The 20,754-nt window shown below is 45.6% G+C and overlaps 1 protein-coding gene across 1 annotated transcript in view; it reads left to right on the top strand.

The window, feature by feature from the left end:
* The window catches only part of cog2 (component of oligomeric golgi complex 2), a 68,901-nt gene extending 48,399 nt beyond the window's left edge, over positions 1-20,502 (top strand). The window contains exons 13-18 of the mRNA XM_078213344.1: positions 13,759-13,962; positions 14,675-14,747; positions 15,491-15,633; positions 17,276-17,415; positions 18,845-19,025; positions 19,927-20,502. Coding sequence (XP_078069470.1) covers positions 13,759-13,962; positions 14,675-14,747; positions 15,491-15,633; positions 17,276-17,415; positions 18,845-19,025; positions 19,927-20,028 — 843 coding nt within the window. The 3' untranslated portion in view covers positions 20,029-20,502. The remainder of the gene's footprint in view (positions 1-13,758; positions 13,963-14,674; positions 14,748-15,490; positions 15,634-17,275; positions 17,416-18,844; positions 19,026-19,926) is intronic.
* The last annotated feature ends 252 nt before the right edge of the window (positions 20,503-20,754 follow it).

The following is a 20,754-nucleotide window of genomic DNA, read 5'->3' as shown; positions in this document are numbered from 1 at the left end:
TAGCAAGCCACTCAATGGGGGCAACTAGAATGGGCAATAAATGCTGGCCAGCCAGCGATGCCCATGCCCCACGAATGAATTTTTAAAATGGCAGAAGAGATGGAGAGGTTTTTGAAGGAAAGTCTAAGCTTGGGGCCCAGGCAGCGGCAGACACTGCCAACAATGAAGAGGACATTCTCAGTGACATAGATGAGTCATGTGCAGTCAAAGGGTCTTTTAATAAATAGGTTGAACATATCTGAACAAACAGTTTAAGAGCAGAGTTGAAATATCTAATACTAGAGGGAATGCACTTAAGGTGAGGGGGAAATTTCAAAGGAGATGTGAGGGGCAAATCTTTTACAGAATGTCTGGAACGCGCTGCCAGGAATGGTGGTGAAGGCAGATACAATATGGGGCGTTTAAGGGGCTTTTAGATAAGCACATGAATATGCAAGGAACTGAGGGATATGGACCAAGGGCAGGCAGAAGGGATTAGTTTAGTTTGGCATCATGTTCAGCACAGTATCGTGGGCCTGTTCCTGTGCTGTACTGTTCTGTGTATAATGGACTACCCAGGCATTCAAACGTGTGATAACAGAAAAAGAAGCGTGTGGGGGAGAAAATGGGACTTTGCACTTAATCTATTACTCTTTAATAATTTTGTTCAGTAGTTGCACAATATACAATAATATGTTGTTTGAAGTTGAGGAAGCGCCCCGAGAGGCACAAGCATCAATAGTTTTGGAATCTGGAAAAAACAAAGTCTTGCGAATATGTCATTAGCAGAAGGAATGTAGAAGAACAGGTGGATCAACGAAACTAAAGGATAAATAGTGTAAAACTATTCATGATGTGGGTGGTTCTGTTAAATAGATTCTTCACTACAGATTTCACAAAGTAGACCCTGGGCAAATTATACACACAGTTACGGGGATAAGAGACCCATTGAAGTCAGAAACTAGGACAGTTAAATATCTGCAGAGTTTCTGGGCCAGGTGGGCTACAGCCAGGAACCATCAAGGAATTGAAGGAAAAAGTTTGACACATTTTGGTCCATATTTTTTTATTTGATTTATGAGTGTCACATGTATCAGTATACAGTGAAAATTATTGTTTCTTGCGCACTATACAGACAAAGCATACTGTTCATAGAGTACATGGGGAGAAGGAAAGGAGAGGGTGTAGAATATAGTGTTACAATCACAGCTAGAGTGTAGAGAAAGATCCACTTAATATAATCCATTCAAAAGTCTGATGACAGCAGGGAAGAAGCTGTTCTTGAGTTGGTTGGTACTTCTGTATCTTTTTCCTAATGGAAGAAGGTGGAAGAGAGAATGTCCAGGGCGCGTGGGGTCCTTAATTATGCTGGCTGCTTTTCCGAGGCAGCAAGAAATGTAGAGAGAGTCAACGGATGGGAGGCTGGTTTGCGTGATGGACTGGGCATTGTTCACAACCTTTTGTAGTTTCTTGCGGTCTTGGGCAGAGCAGAAGTCATGCCAAGCTGTGATACAACCAGAAAGAATGCTTTCTATGGTGCATGTGTAAAAGTTGGTGAGAGTTGTAGCAGACAAGCCGAATTTCCTTAGCCTCCTTCAGAGCTTCACAAATGCTGGAGTGTGGAGAGTAATTAATGCAGAACCAATGTTCAAAAGAAAAAGCAAGAGCAGTGAACATGGTGACTATAGGCCAGTTAGATCAATATCTATAGTCAAGGGGAGGTGGTGGACAATCTTGGGACAGTTTGTAGAAGTTCATGAGTGAACATATGCAGAACGGAGGTATCGTGGGGAATAGCTTGGTTACAGAAGTTGCAGGTCATACTTTAGAATTTTACTGAAATAGGAGTGGCCAGCCTAATGGACAGAAGCAATCAAGCAAAATTCAGCTTGGATTAAGCCACTTTTTAGGATGTCAGGCAGCATCTTTAATGCTTCAGTGGCCCCCAGAAATATTAGAAAGGAATGTGCTGGCTTTTGCTCGAGTGTGGAATGTATAGAGTGGGTCGTGGCTTTGTATGGGGTAGCATTTTAACTCAATCCCATGCCAGTTGGTGACACATGAAATTAGACACTGATTCTTGATAGTTGTACTTACAGAACACAGACTTGTATATGTCCACTTCCAACTTCTATCCCCTCGTCTCTCTATTGAGCAAAACAATTGGTCAAATTAAATTTCAAGTGATAACTCCTTAAAGGGGCACAGAAACAAAACTCCAAAGGAAATTTATCTAACAAAATCCAAATGTTCTTATGGGGGCCGATGAAGGCCATTTGGCCCATCGAACCTTCCCATACAGGTCCCATCCCCGTAACCCCACATATTTACCCTCATAATCCCCTTGACACGAAGTGGCAATTTAGCATGGCCAATCCACCTAACCCGCACATCTTTGGAGTGTGGGAGGAAACCGGAGCACCCGGAGGAAACCCAGGGAGACACGGGGAGAACGTACAGACTCCACACAGACAGTCACCCGAGGCTGGAATTGAACCGGGTCCCTGGCGCTGTGAGGCAGCAGTGCTAACCACCGCCACCATACCACCAAGAGTTAATAAAAGAACTGACCAAAATGAGTTTAAGTAGAATTTGGATGAACATGTACGATGTGGTTTAGGTCGAGCTCTGAGTGTATTCAGAACATTCTTAAAGTAAAAGCAAGATTATGATTTAGAAGAATTTAGTTCCCCTGTCTCATGGAAATGGTGAGCAAAAAGGAGTTAGTTCTGGATCAAATAATACTTTTGATAAGGATCTGAATCAATAAGTATTGATTAAGGGATTAAGGTTGGAATGTACCTGATTAATTTATATTGGAATTAGGAAATGGGGTTTGAGGCTTTGTCTGTGGTGAGGAGAGGGTATCCTTGAGTAAATTGGTCATGTACGACTGGAAAGGGAGCAGGTTTGGTTGGCCACACAGAATTCTTACTGCTAGCTTTCTTAATTGTGGAGAATATCTCAGGCAATGCTAAATGGGGTCTACAGACTCACCTGACGAAGGAGCAGCAAGCGCTCCGAAAGCTAGTGGCTTTTGCTACCAAATACACCTGTTGGACTTTAACCTGGTGTGAGACTTCTTACTGTGTTTACCCTAGTCCAACGCCGGCTTCTCCACATCAATGGTAAATGGACCCGGGATACAAACAGTTAAGTTATCCGAGATTAATAGCCTACCAACATTCTCCATGGAGAGGCTATGTAGAGTATAATTACCAACATTGGGCCGATAGCCTGTTTCTGTGCTGTAGTTTCAATGTAACTCTACCAGAAATTATTAGTAACCTGGACAAATTAGACTTTGGTTCTGCAGATGGGCCAATACTTTTGAGGTAAAGGCAAAATACTGCACTTGCTGGAAACAAAAACAGAAAATGCTGGAGAATCTCATTTTTGAGTTGTTGGAGCTTTCAGAAGATTTCTTCAAGGCTGGAATGGGAGAAACCATGAGAATACCTTTAATTATTCATTCATGGGATATGGGCATTGCTGGCAAGGACAGCAGTCGTTGCCCATCTCTGGTGTTCTTGAGTAGGGAAGGTACATCATCTCGAATCGCTGCAGTCCATATTGTGAAGGTTGGGGAGGGAGTTCCAGACCGTTGGACCCAGCTGCATGAAAACATGGTGAAATATATTTATTTATGCTTTCAAGACAGAATGACGTGTGGGGAGGAGGGGGAGAAGGACCTATAAGAGGTGATGTTTCCCTGCAGCTGCTAATCTTGTTTTTCTAAGATGTCGCGGTCATAGGGGTGGCACAGTGGTTAGCACTGCTGCCTCTCCGCGCCAGGGACCTGGGTTCGATTCGTGGCTCGGGTCATTGTCTGTGTGCGTTTCCTCAGGGTGCTCCGCTTTCCTCCCACAGTCCAAAAGATGTGCTGATTAGGTGCACTGGCCATGCTAAATTGACCCTCAGTGTATCCAAATAGGTGCCAGAGTGAGGCGACTTGGGGATTTTCACAGTAACTTCATTGCAGTGTTAACGTAAGTCTTACTTGTGACTAATAAATGAACTTTAGATTTGGGAGTTGCTATGGAAGAAGCCTGAGTGTTTTGCTGCCTTAGTGCATTAAGTTTGAAAGACCAAGGATTTAATAATTGAGTTAATCGCCTTGGGATATGTCTGCAGGATTCTTTCACCATCTCCCGTTGTCTCAGACTAATGTAGTTGAAAGTAGGGAATCCAGGATTAAGGTCTGTACAGTGGATAGTCACACCTGGAGACAGGGTCTTAGTGTTTCTGCACTTCCCCCTTTGTGCACTGCTGAGCCTTTTGGGAGGGATAACTTGATTTGAAGGAAGAGGTGAGAAGACTCTGATGAAGTACAAGGTTCGTAGGAAAGGGTAAAGAACCACAGAAGCCTGAAATAAAAACAGAAATGCTGGAAAAACTCAGCAGGCAAAGCAACACCCGTGTAGAGAGAACCAGAACTAACATTTCAGGCAAGTGACCTCTCATCAGCACTGTAGCAGTTTTTAAACAAGTAACAGGAACAGGAGGAGACCAGAGGAGAGGAGAAAGAACAAAAGATCTGATTAAGGTGGGAGGCATGAGGGGTTAAATGACAGAAGAGATGAATTGTGGATGAATCTGAAACACACATGGTGGCATTTTAGTTAAAGTAAACGTTTATTTATTAGTCACAAGTAGGCTTATATTAACACTGCAATGAAGTACTGTGAAAATCCCCTAGTCGCCACACTCCAGCACCTGTTCGGGTACACTGAAGGAGAATTTAACACGTCCAGTGCACCGAACCAGCACATCTTTCGGATTGTGGGAGAAAACCGAAGCATCCGGAGGAAACTCAAGCAGACACAGGGAGAACGTGCAAACTCCGCCCCAACTGACCCAAGCTGGGAATCGAATCCGGGTCCTTGGCGCTGTGAGGCAGCAGTGCTAACCACTGTCCCACCGTGCTGCCCAGTTAGAAATCACATGGCCTGAGACAGGTGTTGTTCAGCTGGTCCTCAGAACCGATAACTCTTTGTGATTTGCACTCTGAAATATCTGCCACAATCTCCCAGTTATGTTTCCACAGCCTGTTTCCGGGACAGTCCATTCCACACATTCATGACCATCTGTATTTCGCAGCTAAATCTAATCATCCCTCCTATAGCTCAGGAAGCCCAGTGGTAGAGTTGTGACAATCGCCACGGTATTATAAGGATTTGATTTATCTGTTTCCTTCATGGCCTTGGGACAGTGGAATAATCTTTGTCATTAGTCTTCACTTCTCCAGTGTCAACATTCCCAGGCTGTCTATCCTCTCTTCCTCATTCAGATGCTTTGTCTTTAGTCTCAGTTTTGTTGCCCTTTCTGCAAGGTTCCCAATGCCTGGTTATCTTGTAGCACGGTGGCTAGAATTGGACACAGCGGACCAGGAGCAGACATTCTGGTCATGGTATAAATTCATCATTACTGGGATTTGGGGTGGCACAGTGGTTAGCACTGCTCCTCACAGCGCTAGGGACCGGGTTCAATTCCCGGCTTGGGTCACTGTGCGGAGTCTGCATGTTGTCCCCGTGTCTGCGTGGGTTTCCTCTGGGTGCTCCAGTTTCCTCCCACAGTCTGAAAGACGTGCAGGTTTGGTGCATTGGCCGTGCTAAATTCTCCCTCCGTGTAGCCAAACAGGCGCCGGAGTTTGGCGACTGGGGTATTTTCACAGTAACTTCATTGCAGTGTTAATGTAAGCCTACTTGTGACACTAACAAATAAACTTAACTTGGGCTATATTTCATTGCCTGTAAATCCCCAGACGATACCTGTACTACTGCAGCACACTGGGCAAGTTTATTTCAACGAGCTACCAATTATTCCCTCTGTTATGCTGTGCCCTGTAACCATACAGCATTTAGTTTATATTCACGTTACTTTATTTGCCTTCCCGAGTCGCATTTATTTAGTATTTTTCAATATTGAATGTAATTTGCCATCACCAGTCCAGCTCCCCAACCTGTCCTGATACCGTGGGGTTGATTTGCCATGTCCCCATTGTTTGGCCACTTCCATTTCCCCTCAGCTTGTGTCACCTACAAATTTAAACAGCTTTGTTTCTCTCCCAGGCTCAAATCACTGATACCTGCAAATAGGCCTCCGCATTATCGGTGACAGAGTGGCTAGCACTGCTATCTCTCAGCGCTAGGGACCCGGGTTCGATTGTGTGGAGTTTGCACATTCTCCCCTTGTCTGCGTTGGTTTCCTCCGGGTGCTCTGATTTCCTCCCACAGTCCAAAGGTCTGCAGGTTGGGTGGATTGGCCATGCTAACTTGCCCCTTATTGTCCAAAGGTGTCCAGGTTAGATGGATTAGCCATTGTAAATGTGTGGGGTTACAGGAATAGGGTAGGAGGGGGAGGGCCTGGGTAAGATGCTCTGTCGGAGAATCGGTGTAGACTTGATGGGCCAAATGGCCTCCTTCTGCACTGGAGGGATACTATGATTAATCCATATGGTGTTCTTCTGGTGACCCCTTGCCATGCCATTCCATTGCTGTCTCTGGTTTAACCCATTTTGATTCTGCCTCAGAATCACCCACCCTCCACCCCCACCCCCATCCCATGTCCTTTGGTCTTGATGGCGAATTGCCCATGTGGCACGTGTCAGTTGACTTACTGAAATCTAAACATGTTGCGTGCAAAATCAATAAGGCAATTTCCTCCAAAACTCCAGAAATCTTGTTAGTCCTGTAAATGCAGACTGAAACCTATCTTTGCGTTCCATTATCTGTCTCTAAACAGATGCCAGGCTCGCCAGCCTGCGCCCACATCCACCTTTTTAAAAAGTTACTCTTATGTTGGCTGCTTCCCAATGAACTTTGCTCAACTTTCATTGGTTTATTTTCATTTGATTGGCACAGAGATTCAGACAAGGCATGAAAAGGCAAATCAGACAACTTTGTTGAAGCTCCCAGCTTGGAGCAACCAAAGTTGGAGAAGAACTTTCTTTTTCATAACAGACAGAGCCATAAGAGTTATGTTAACCCCCGGGAGAAATTGCTAGTATCTTAATGCTTAATCCCCAATCTGGGTTAATCACCTCTGGTATCTTACCAAAGCCACGACAAAGTTCTAAGTTGCCTTTTAAATTCGAAGTCTTCATTAATATAAAATATATATTTTTAAAAATTTAATGATTTACCTTAAAAGCACGCCACTCAAACAACCATGATTTTTTATTCATTCGTGGGCCCTGGGCTTGGTTGTCTGGCCAGCATTTATTGCCCATCCTGAGTTGCCTGAGGGCAGTTGAGAGCAGTTGCTGTGGCTCTGGAGTCACATGTAGGCCAGACCAGGTAAGGATGGCAGATTTCCTTCCCTAAAGAACATTAGTGAACCAGATGGGTTTTTCTGACAATCGGCAATGGTTTCATGGTCATCAGTAGATTCTTAATTCCAGATTTTTAAAAAATTGAATTCAAATTCCATCATTTGCCATGGTGGGATTCAAACCCGGGCAGCCCAGAACATTAGCTGAGTTTCTGGATTAATAGTGTAGCGATAACCACAAGGCCATTGCTCCCCCTATGATTTTCATTTAACTTCTGCCTTTGCCCAAAGGTTGGTTGGGGTTGGTGGGGGTCGAGGGAAGCAAACATTATGTACATTAGTAAATTCCCTTTGCCATCGTACACTAGCCTGAATACTATCTAATGAAGCCGTTGTATTGTTGGGGGAAAGGACAATCTACAATCGTTACATATTGCGATTCACACTCAGCTCATCACCATCATCCCAAAACAGTGCTTCCTGCTGTCACCCACGAGGAGACTGGACAGCAGCAAGATTCAGTGCAAGCTTAAATACAGAGCACTCCACCTCCCTCACAGCTTTGGGAACTGGAAGCAGTACAATTGCCACCCCCCTATTTGCGGAGCACACTTAAAATCATTTAATCATTGGTCACAGATAAGAACTACATCTCCATATCACAGAGTAACTAAACCAATGATTAGTCGAAGAGCTATCTCAAATGTACATTTCTTTTTGCAGTGATTTGAAAGGCAAACATTTATTCTGGCAAATAAGTATATACTAAGCTCAGCCTCCATTACTGGGCATGGCTGATGTTTGCTGACTAATATTTGCACATAGAGTTTCACCCCTGACAACACAGCATGAACCGAATCCTCAACACAACCAAGGATAGTAATATACTAGGGTAGCTTGTACTTCCCACAGTAACACACTATATAGACACTCACACCTCCCACAGTAACACACTATAGAGACACTCACACCTCCTACAGTAACACACTATAGGGACACTCACACCTCCCACAGTAACACACTATAGGGTCACTCACACCTCCCACAGTAACACACTATAGGGGCACTCACCTCCCACAGTAACACACTATAGGGACACTCACACCTCCCACAGTAACACACTATAGAGACATTCACACCTCCCACAGTAACACACTATAGAGACATTCACACCTCCCACAGTAACACACTATAGGGACACTCACACCTCACACAGCAACACACTATAGAGTCACTCTCACCTCTCACAGTAACACACTATAGGGACACTCACCTCTCACAGTAACACACTATAGGGGCACTCACACCTCCCACAGTAACACACTATAGAGACACTCACACCTCCCACAGTAACACACTATAGGGACACTCACACCTCCCACAGTTACACATTATAGGGGCACTCTCACCTCCCACAGTAACACACTATAGGGGCACTCTCACCTCCCACAGTAACACACTATAGGGACACTCACACCTCCCACAGTAACACACTATAGGGACACTCACCTCCCACAGTAACACACCATAGGGGCACTCTCACCTCCCACAGTAACACACTATAGAGTCACTCACACCTCCCACAGTAACACACTATAGGGACACTCACCTCCCACAGTAACACACTATAGGGGCACTCTCACCTCCCACAGTAACACACTATAGGGACACTCACCTCCCACAGTAACACACTATAGGGACACTCACCTCCCACAGTAACACACTATAGGGGCACTCTCACCTCCCACAGTAACACACTATAGGGACACTCTCACCTCTCACAGTAACACACTATAGGGACACTCTCACCTCTCACAGTAACACACTATAGGGACACTCACACCTCCCACAGTAACACACTATAGGGACACTCACACCTCCCACAGTAACACACTATAGGGACACTCACACCTCCCACAGTAACACACTATAGAGACATTCACACCTCCCACAGTAACACACTATAGAGACACTCACACCTCCCACAGTAACACACTATAGGGGCACTCACACCTCCCACAGTAACACACTATAGGGGCACTCACACCTCCCACAGTAACACACTATAGGGGCACTCTCACCTCCCACAGTAACACACTATAGGGACACTCACACCTCCCACAGTAACACACTATAGAGACATTCACACCTCCCACAGTAACACACTATAGAGACACTCACACCTCCCACAGTAACACACTATAGGGGCACTCACACCTCTCACAGTAACACACTATAGGGTCACTCTCACCTCCCACAGTAACACACTATAGGGACACTCACACCTCCCACAGTAACACACTATAGAGACACTCACACCTCCCACAGTAACACACTATAGAGACACTCACACCTCCCACAGTAACACACTATAGGGGCACTCTCACCTCCCACAGTAACACACTATAGGGGCACTCTCACCTCCCACAGTAACACACTATAGGGTCACTCTCACCTCCCACAGTAACACACTATAGGGACACTCACACCTCCCACAGTAACACACTATAGGGACATTCACACCTCCCACAGTAACACACTATAGAGACATTCACACCTCCCACAGTAACACACTATAGAGTCACTCTCACCTCCCACAGTAACACACTATAGGGACACTCACACCTCCCACAGTAACACACTATAGGGACACTCACACCTCCCACAGTAACACACTATAGGGACATTCACACCTCCCACAGTAACACACTATAGAGACATTCACACCTCCCACAGTAACACACTATAGGGACACTCACACCTCCCACAGTAACACACTATAGAGTCACTCTCACCTCCCACAGTAACACACTATAGAGTCACTCTCACCTCCCACAGTAACACACTATAGAGACATTCACACCTCCCACAGTAACACACTATAGGGACACTCACCTCTCACCGTAACACACTATAGGGGCACTCACACCTCCCACAGTAACACACTATAGGGGCACTCTCACCTCTCACAGTAACACACTATGGGGTCTCTCACACCTCTCATAGTCGGAGGGGTAGGTGGGAATGTGGAGTTGAAGTTACAGTCAGATCAGCTGTGATCTTATTGAATGTCGGAGTGGTCTCGAGGACGCCCCGTGAACTACTCCTGCCCCTGATTCGTATGTTCACTTGTATTGGCATCATACTGTTCAACACTCAAATCCTTCACTTCTTCACCACCAATAGACGTTTCTATGCAATCTTCAGACTGCACCTCACTCTTGGTTGTACGTCTCATTAGGCAGTAATCACTAAGGAATACACCTTCACCCTCCAACATTGAGCAATATAATCAGCACTATGGCTTTTCAATCCTCCACACCAAAGTAAAGCCTGGAATTGGCTCTAATCCTCCGAGCAACCCACTGAACAAGAAGAGACAAGTTCCTAAACACAGAAACAGGTAATTTGACCAACTAATCTGTTCTGGTGTTTAAGCTTCACATGGGCCTCCCACCCTGTTTCTTCGTTCTCACTCTATCCATATATCCATGTATTCCTTTCTCCCTCATTCACGTGTTTTCACCATAAATACCAGTAGGCCCACATCACGCATGCCTTTCCTCACTGAGCAGGTTTTCAGACTCTCCTGTGGAGCATGATCTTGGCCCCAATTCCCACTTTCCCACAAATATATATTTTGTGGAGCATGCACTCGTCACACACGTGCATCATAATATCCCCCACTTGTTACAAGCTGTTTGTAACATGCTTGTAACTGGTTCAAACATCTCATACACAACAACCTGAATGTTTTTTTTACTGAGTTGTATCCTGCTCGTTTCTTCTCATCTTTGATAAAGTGACCATTTTTAAAGACCAAAGCTGAAGATCTACAAGTGACTGCCAATCAGGAGGACCTTCCCTCTGCAACATCTCCAACAAGAGAGAATCTACCCATCACCCTTTGCCATCATTGAATCCTTCGCTGTCAACTTTCTAGATGTTACCATTGACCAGAGGTGGAACTGGATTAACCATATAAATATGATGGCTACAAGAGCGGCCATGATGTGGAGATGCTGGCGTTGGACTGGGGTGGGCATGGTAAGAAGTCTGGCAACACCAGCTTAAAGTCCAACAAGTTGGACAGTTGAGTGACTCAGCTGATGAAGGAACAGCATTCCGAAAGCTCATAATTCCAAATAAACCTGTTGGATTTTAACCTGGTGTCGTGAGACTTCTTACCGTGCAAGAGCAAGGCAGAGGCTTGGAATTCTTCAGTGAGTAACTCACCACCTGATTTCCAAAAGCCTGTCCACCATCTACAACGCACAAGTCAGGAGTGAGATGGAATATTCCCCACTTGTCTGGATGAGTGCAGCTCCAACAACACTCGAGAAGCTCAACACAATCTAGGACAAAGCAGCCCACTCAATTGACACCCCATCCACCACCTTAAACATTTGCTCCCTCCAGTAGCGTACAGTGGCAGCAGTGTGAACCATCTACAAGATGCACTGTAGCAACTCTTCAAGGTTCCTTCAGCAGCATCTTCCAAACGTGTGACCTCTACCGCCTAGAAGGAGATGGGTGGCAGACACATGGGAGCACCATTGCCTGCAAGTTGCCCTCCAAGTCTCACACCGTCCTGAGTTGGAATTATATCATCGTTCCTTCACTGTGGGTGTACCTGCACCTGGACTGCAGCAGTTCAGGAAGGTAACACACCCCCATCTTCTCGAGGGCAATTAGAGATGGGCAACAGGTCCTGGTCTTACTAACGTTCAGATCCCAAGAACAAATAACAAAAAACAGCAGGATGTGGCTGTTTAGACCACTCCCTCCACAAGGACACCTGAGGAGCAGCCTTAAAGGGACAGGCTGGGTTAAACAATGTTAACATCGTGACTATAATTAAAGCACCTCCAGGTGAGCAACACCAGGGTGGAACAACTCATCTTTCATCAGAATTTGATCCTCTTGTCTGCAAGGTGCAACACACTTTAAAACTTGTGTGTGTGTTTCAGTCGCTTTTTAAGAATCATTTGTGCTCTTTAATTTCCTAACCCATGATGGCCTTTTCACCTCCCTATTGAACTGCGTCAGCGGGTGTGAACGTGGAGACTTTGCCACTCAACTGGTGAAACTCACTCATTCTTAAAGGACTAAAAAGTAAAAGTAAAGTTTATTTATTATTGTCGCAAGTAGGCTTGCATTAACACTGGAATGAAGATACTGTGAAAATCCCCTAGTCACCATACTCCGGCGCCTGTTCGGGTACACTGAGGGAGAATTTAGCACGGCCAATGCACCTAACCAGCACGTCTTTCGGACTGAGGGAGGAAACCGGGGCACCCGGAGGAAACCCACGCAGACATGGGGAGACTTCACACAGACAATGACCCAAGTTGGGAATCGAACCTGGGTCCGTGGCGCTGTGATGTAACCACTGTGCCACAGTGCCTAAAACTGGTAACATAGAAACTAGAAGCAGGAGTAGTCCATTCGGCCCTTCGAGCCTGTTCCGCTTTGAGCAGAGAAAGCTAACGGTGGATTTAATAGCCGTTTGATAGAATAAATAGGGCCATTACTCTTTAGCTGGCATGAACATCAGTAGCCGGATGACACATTCCTCGTGTCTGTGGGTTTCCTCCGGGTGCTCCAGTTTGCTCCCACAGTCTAAAGATGTACAGGTTAGGTTGATTGGCCATGCTAAATTGGCCCGTGCTGTCCCAAGATGTGTAGGTTAGTGGATTAGTGGGATAAATACATGGAATTACAGGGATAGGGTCTGCGTGGGATGCTCCTTCAGAGAGTCATCGAATCATAGAATCCCTACAGTGCAGAAGGAGGCCATTCGGCCCATCGAGTCTGCACCGACCACAATCCCACCCTGGCCCGATTCCCGTAATCCCACATTTTACACGAGTTAATGCGATCTGGAATGCACGGCCTGAAAAAGAAGTGGAAACAGATTTGGTATTAACTTATAAAAACAGGGATGGGATATAGGGGCGGCATGGTAGCACAGTGGTTAGCACTGCTGCTTCACAGCTCCAGGGACTTGGGTTCGATTCCCGGCTTGGGTCACTGTCTGTGTGGAGTTTGCACATTCTCCTCGTGTCTGCGTGGGTTTTCTCCGGGTGCTCCGGTTTCTTCCCACAGTCCAAAGACGTGCGGGTTAGGTTGATTGGCTAAAAATTGTCCCTTAGTGTCCTGAGATGCGTAGGTTAGAGGGATTAGCGGGTAAAATATATAGGGATAAGGGGGTAGGCCCTGGGTGGGTTTGTATCAGTGCAGACTCGATGGGCCGAATGGCCTCTTTCTGCGCTGTTGGGTTTCTATGATTCTATGATAACTTGAAAAGATCAAATCTGCAGAACTCGGGGAAGAGCTGAGAGTGTGGACCTGAATGGATAGCTCTTTCAAAGAGCTGTCACAGGCACAATGGGCTGAACAGCCTCCTTTTGTGCTATTGGGTTGTTTGAAAATATAACATTATGCATTTGTGCACTGTGTTGGCACAAAAGCAGTGGCTATATCTCGTCTTATTCCTTTCCACAGTTGAAAATTGCGTCACCAAGCAAGGACCTTACTCAGGACGGATTAAAATCTTTGACTGCCAACAGCAACAACGTGTTGACATCTCCAAATGGAAGTAACGAGGACCAGGGAAACGGGCTGACTGCAGATGTGAAAGTTGTACCACCGCTTTCCGTTAGCCAACTTGTGTACGTGGTCTCAGATCTGGACAAGGTCCAGGAGCAGGTTTGAATTGATTTCTTGCTTTAGAGGCTAATTTAATAGAGGAATATGGGTTCCAGTATCAGATACAAACCTGGAAGCATTGATCTTCCAGTACTCGAATCGAAAGTTCTTCCTTCCTTCCAGGTTGCTTGTATTGGCTGAGGGAGTAGAATGCTCCGTCCCCACTATCCCCTCCCCCTCATCAAAAGTGGGAAGAGTTGGCCTCTGGCTGATCTCAGCTTTCCAAGTTCCCCAGTGGATCTAACATACTTCCTGAACTTGTTAAATTCACCATATCGGTCAGGGTAGTTAGGTCTGAGCCTCAAACTCCAACCACTGCCCTCTATTTGGTTTTGTTGGAGGGCTGAGGGGACTTTATCCCAAATGTATTCATACATATCAGTGATGTCCAATTAAAGCCAGCAGGTTCGCAGGTAAAGATGCCATTCCTTGTCCCTACTGCCACTGGCCAAAGAAGAGGGAAACATGAGTTCTGAGTTCCCATGCCTGAATGTGTGCGTGCTTGTGATACCTTTCTTGGTTGTCTGACGTTCAAACCTTTACTCTGTGGACCTCTGCAAGAGGAATGCTCACTGGCTCAGTGTACTTTTGGGCTTTGGAAAACTGAGAACTCTAACCCAACACACGTTGATAATCTTGAGTAAGAAAGAAGCAGAGAAAACTGTTAGAAAGCATGTTGCTCCCTTTAAACTTTAAACCCTTTTCTTTGCAGCTTCCAGACCTTTTGGAGATGATTAAACCTAGGCTGGAGAACATCGGGTTTGCAAATTTCTCTCTCATTTCAGGTAAGATGCTGTAAAACGTTATTTTTTTTTTGTATGAGATATTCATAGAATCCCTACAGTGCAGAAGGAGGCCATTTGGCCCATCAAGTCTGCACCGACCACAATCCCACCCAGGTCCTACCTGTGTAAACCCATGCATTTACCCTAGCTAGTCCCCCTGACACTAAGGGGTAATTTAGCATGGCCAATTCACCTAACCCCCACATCTTTCTTGGCCATCAATGAGCTGAATGAGCAGTTCATTTTTTATTTTAAATTGAGGGAAGATTGTTAACCAAGAAACCAGGAGATCTCCCTGATCCTGTTCGAATAGTGCGATTGAACCTTCAGCTACAGCACTGAAACTGGAAGAAATGCCACTCCTGTCTTGTAAAAATGACACCTGTGACAGTGCAGTGCTCCCTCAGTACCGCACTGAAGTCTCAGACAATGTACCAATCCATCGTTCATCTTGAATGGAGGAGGGCAATCCCACTCCTGCTTTTCCGTAACTAACCACTTGCTTAAATATTGTCCCCATTCCTTACCTTCCCACCTCAAAAACTAATACTTGGAAACTCACTCCCACTGGTTAACACACTGACTACTCATTCAGTGTGTCACATCCATTTTCAATACCGTGTAAAGTCATACTATCATTGATGGAGGAAAGCGAGGCTAAAATCAGTTAGTTAAAGAATTTGTCGCTAATTCCCTGATTGTACACTTCATGTGTAATTTCTGTTTTTTCTTTCCCCCAACAGAGGCTCTTGCAGACTCTCGGGCGTCAGTGGTCAGCAACTTACCTGCGTTAAGTGACAGAATTATTGAGGAACTGAGTGAAGCCTGTTACAGTTATCTTAAAAATGCTTCAGAAGTGCCCAGGCTGTATCGAAGGACAAACAAGGCGAGTATAATAGTTGTTTAGACTTGTCCTCCTCTGTGTTTCTGTTACTATGTGTAGAAAAATCAACAGCGACAAATGAATATCATAATGAAAAGATTCCAGCACAGACGCGATGGGCCGAAATGCCTCCTCCTGTGATTCAATGATTATTTACCTGCTAATCATGAGCATAAAATATACCAGAATAATGCCGAGTAATGCAGTGCACCAAATGATACTTCAGGAAATTGCTTCTGCGGCTGGTATTTTTATCATTTATTGGGGTGGTACCTGGGGATTTCACAAAACAAGTGCAATGACTAACTTATTATTAAAAAAGTGAAGGCAAAGATAACCCTGGGAGCAAAAAGCCAAAGAACCTGATTCGTTACAACAGCCCGAGGGTGGTGAATCTGTGGAATTCATTGCCACAGAAGGCTGTGGAGGCAGGGTTATTGAGTGTATTTAAGACAGAGATAGATAGGTTCTTGATTGTTATGGGGATCAAAGGTTTTGGGGAAAAGGCGGGGAAATGGGGTTGAGAAACTTATCAACCATGATTGAACGGTGGAGCAGACTCGATGGGCCGAATGGCCTAATTCTGCTCCTGTATCTTATGGTCTATTATGGGGCGTCATGGAGGAAGGAAGGAATGTTGAAGTGCCTGGAGAATGGCCTGAAAATTCCACCCAATGGGTTCTGTGTAATTGGCTTTTCAGCAACTTTTCAGACTTTACTGGACAACAAGGCTGGAAAAACAACATAGCAATGAAGATGAAATTGGCTCAGTCATAGAGAGTGAAGAGTAGTTGGACATGGATCTGTATCAGAATGAATGAAGGATGAGGTAATAGCTAATGTACTAAGAACTTTATGTTCCACGGTTTAGATATCAGCTTTTTAAAAACTTATTTGTGTCTCAACTAGGCTTACATTAACACTGCAATGAAGTTACGTGAAAATCCCCTAGTCGCCACACTCCGGCACCTGTTCAGGTACACTGAGGGAGAATTTAGCATGGCCAATCCACCTAGCGCACATCACTGGACTGTGGGAGGAAACCAGAGCACCTGGAGGAAACCCATGCAGACATGGGGAGAATGTGCAGACTCCGCACAGACAGTGACCCAAGCCGGGAATCGAACCCAGATCCCTGGTGCTGTGAGGCAGCAGTGCTAACCACTGTGCCACCGTGCTGCTGAGCCGTGGCTCAGTGGGTAATATTGTAACCCCAAGTCAGAATGTTGTGGGTTCGAGTTGTACTCCAGGGACTGGAACGCCAAGTCCAAGCTGATGTTGCAGTACCCTGTGCTGCAGTGTCGCTGGCACAGTCTCTCGGAAGACACATTAAACCAACTCATCCGTACTCTTAGATGGATGTAAAAAATTCCATGGTACCATCTCTAAGCAGGGGAATTCTTCCAGTGGCCTGGTCAACATTTATCCCTCAAGCAACACCACGTAAGAAGCATTATGTGGTTATCACCTTGCTGCTTGTTGGAGCTTGCTGTGTGCACCTTAACTGAGCCTGCCTGGCCTGAAACCCATCCCTTATCATATTGACATGACCAATGTGAACTAAAATCCTGACACGTTCACCTTGGTCTTCCAGCATCCAATAACATCCTTTTTAATGCACATTATTGTGTTTTGTTTATATCAGGAGGTCCCTGTCAAGGCTTCCTTGTATGTTGAAAATGCCTTGAAACCACTGCACCACCTTCAAAGTCAATACAGCAGCGTTGTGAAAGAAAACAGGATACAGGAATGGCTGTCAGGTGCTCTCAGAGTTAGCACGGAGAGGTAAGCATCCCATGATATAAAGCCGTCACTGAATAATCTCCTAGGTCATCCTCATGCCAGTTATTCCCCCACATAATACGATTGATATTATATTTGACCATTTTGTTTCATGCAGGGGCGGCACGGTAGCGCAGTGGTTAGCACTGCTGCTTCACAGCTCCAGGGTCCCGGGTTCGATTCCCGGCTCGGGTCACTGTCTGTGTGGAGGTTGCACATTCTCCTCGTGTCTGCGTGGGTTTCCTCCGGGTGCTCCGGTTTCCTCCCACAGTCCAAAGATGTGCGGGTTAGGTTGATTGCCAGATTTAAAAAATTGCCCCTTAGAGTCCTGGGATGCGTAGGTTAGAGGGATTAGTGGGTAAAATATGTGGGGGGAAGGGCCTGGGTGGGATTGTGGTCGGTGCAGACTCGATGGGCCGAATGGCCTCCTTCTGCACTGTAGGGTTTCTATTCTATGAATACTGAGGGAATCCTGCATTTTTGAAACTGTAGTCCTTTGCATGTGTGATACGTGGTGTTCTCTTGTTCTGGTGATAAGTGAATATTGGAAGATCCTGCGGAATTAATTGAGGAAGTGCACAGATTTTCCGGGTGTTACAGCCAAAGTTGCTTCCTCAAGCACAAGCGCCAGCGCCAGCATTGCCTGTTTGTCTCTTTCATTACTGCTTGTAACTCTTGCTGTGCATAGACTGCTAAATCTCTGACAGCAGTAGCCACTGCACTAGATAGTAATTAATTGCGTGTGAAATATATCCTGAGAAATGCAGCAGCATGCTGTGTAAGATCAGGGAACTTCTGCTCAAATTATGCCCAATATTTAACCCTCAGGCAACATCGCAATAACAGACTATCTTGCTATTATCACACCAAATGATAGGGGCGGCATAGTGGTTAGCACTGCTGCCTCACAGCGCCAGGGACCCGGTTTGATTCCCGGCTTGGGTCACTGTCTGTGTGGAGTTTACAAGTTCTCCCTGTGTTTGGGTGGGTTTCCTCCGGGTCCTCTGATTTCATCCCACACTCCGAAAGATGTGCGGGTTAGGTGGATTGGCCATGCTAAATTGACCCTAATGTCAGGGGAACTAGCTAGGGTAAATACGTGGGGTTACGAGGATAGGGTGGGATTGTTGTCGGTGCAGGCTTGATGGGCCGAATGGGCTCCTACTGCATTGTAGAGATTCTATGATTCTGTGAAGTGCTAGGTAAACTACACTGATTCCCATCACCTCGATTTTCAATTCTAATAACTGTTTTTGTAGCTCCACTCCTTGCTTTCTCTGTTCTGCGCCTGTGACCTGTGCACTCCTCCAATTCCCAAATGCCTGATTTTCATCTCTACACCATACCTTGCTGTGCCTAAACTCTGGAAATCCCTCTCTAATGGTCTTTGGTTCTCAAAATCGGTCAAAAGTACCTTGCTTCCTCTTTCCAGGTATTACGAAACCATTTCAGATGTTCTTAGCTCAGTTAAAAAGATGGAGGAGAGTCTCAAGCGATTGAAACAAGCGCGGAAATCCGCAGCTGCGAGCAGTGTGGGAACAAATAGTGGCATGAGTGACGACAGCAAAATCCGGCTACAACTCGCTTTGGATGTTGAATACCTGTGGAATCAGGTAAGTCGATGGTGGCTAATGCAGGCAAGTGTTAAAGGAGATGCTGTTTGGTGGGAATTGCTGTTTGTAAGGACCACTGTTACTCAGTGCCACTCACAATTTAATCTGATTTTGGCTGGAGCATTTGGAATTTCTAGATTTGCTGGTGACACCAAATCAGGGTGGGAGTGTTATTAATACAGAGGAGAACCGTGGCAAAGTACAGGAAGATATTAATAAACATTTGATTGGTAAATATATTTCAATATAGATAAGTGTGAGGTGGTACATCGTGCAGGAAGAATAAGAAGGTGGGCGGCACAGTGGTTAGCACTGCTGCCTCTCAGCGCCAGGGACCCGGGTTCAATTCCCGGCTTGGGTCGCTGTCTGTGTGGGGTCTGCACATTCTCTCCGTGTCTGCGTGGGTTTCCTCCGGGTGCTCCGGTTTTCTTCCCACAGTCCAAAGATTTGCGGTATGGTGGATTGGCCATGATAAATTGTGTCAGGGGGATTAGTAGGGTAAATATGTGAGGTCACAGGAATAGGGTCTGGGTGGGATTGTGATCGACGTAGACTCAATGGGCCTCATGCTCTGTGGGGATTCTAGGGATTCTATACTGGGAATGGCTGTATCTAGTTATGACCCTCGCCCTTTGTCTGATGATGACCTTTACCCTCTGTCCCTTGGTAGCCATTTGCCCTATTTACACTTTCAGAAGCTTGAATAATTTAATAATCCCTTTATGTTCCCCTTTAACCTTCAGTTCTGTGGAAAGGCCCCAACTTTTCAAGCTTTCTTCATAAATGTAACCCAGTGTTGTTCTCGCGATACTTTAACAACTTGATGTTGTGAATAAATCGATTGCAGAGGTATGTGACCAGTTGTACTTGCGTCACCGATGTTTGTCTGTCTGTTTCCTAGGTTCAGAGGCTGGGCCTGCAGATGTCGACCTTCACCCAGTTTGCAGCTCTGTTGGAATTAGCTCAAGCAGCGAAAGCTATGGCAACAGTGGAGCCAATCTGAGACATCGCTGGGGCCACGTATCAATGGGTATCCCCTGTGTGAAACAGCCACCAGCCCAATAACTCAACTCACGATACCAGGACCTTGTCATGGTTAACGATACCAGGACCTGTGCCACAATTAATCCTGCCCTGTAGTCCTCAATTTCTAATTGTAAAAATGTGGATCACAGTTTGTAAATCTCTGAAGGATATCTGCAGGCTATCGTTAGATGATAACGGATCTGTACTCACTGTAGGTTTTTGAGTGCAGTGCTGATCAGCATATGTTGTGGACTTTGAATAACAGTGGTTGCGTTGGACAAGTGAAGTTGTATTTTCACATTCCTGGGAGGAATTTGGAATTGAAGATAGAAGAGAACCTGCAGGTTATTTCTTTCCCAGCTTGTAAATTGTTGCTATGTTCCCTGCTGTGTCGGTGATTCGTTCCCATATTTAAATAAATCCAATAAGGAATTCAGAAGAAACTTCTTTACCCAGAGAGTGGTGACAACGTGGACCTTGATTACCATCGAGTGTGGTTGAGGTGATTTATAGATGCATCGATCCATAGATGCATTTAAAGGGAAGATGGATTTTATGTGGTAGAATCCCTACAATGCAGAAGTGGGCCATTCAGCCCATTGTGTCTGCGCCGACAACAATCCCACCCTATCCCTGTAACCCCACGTATTTACCCTGCTAATTCTCCAGGCATTAAGGGACAATGTAACATGGCCAATTCACC

Source organism: Mustelus asterias, chromosome 5, assembly GCF_964213995.1.
Source record: "Mustelus asterias chromosome 5, sMusAst1.hap1.1, whole genome shotgun sequence".
Lineage (NCBI taxonomy): Eukaryota > Metazoa > Chordata > Chondrichthyes > Carcharhiniformes > Triakidae > Mustelus > Mustelus asterias.
This window is presented reverse-complemented; position numbering and strand designations above follow the sequence as displayed.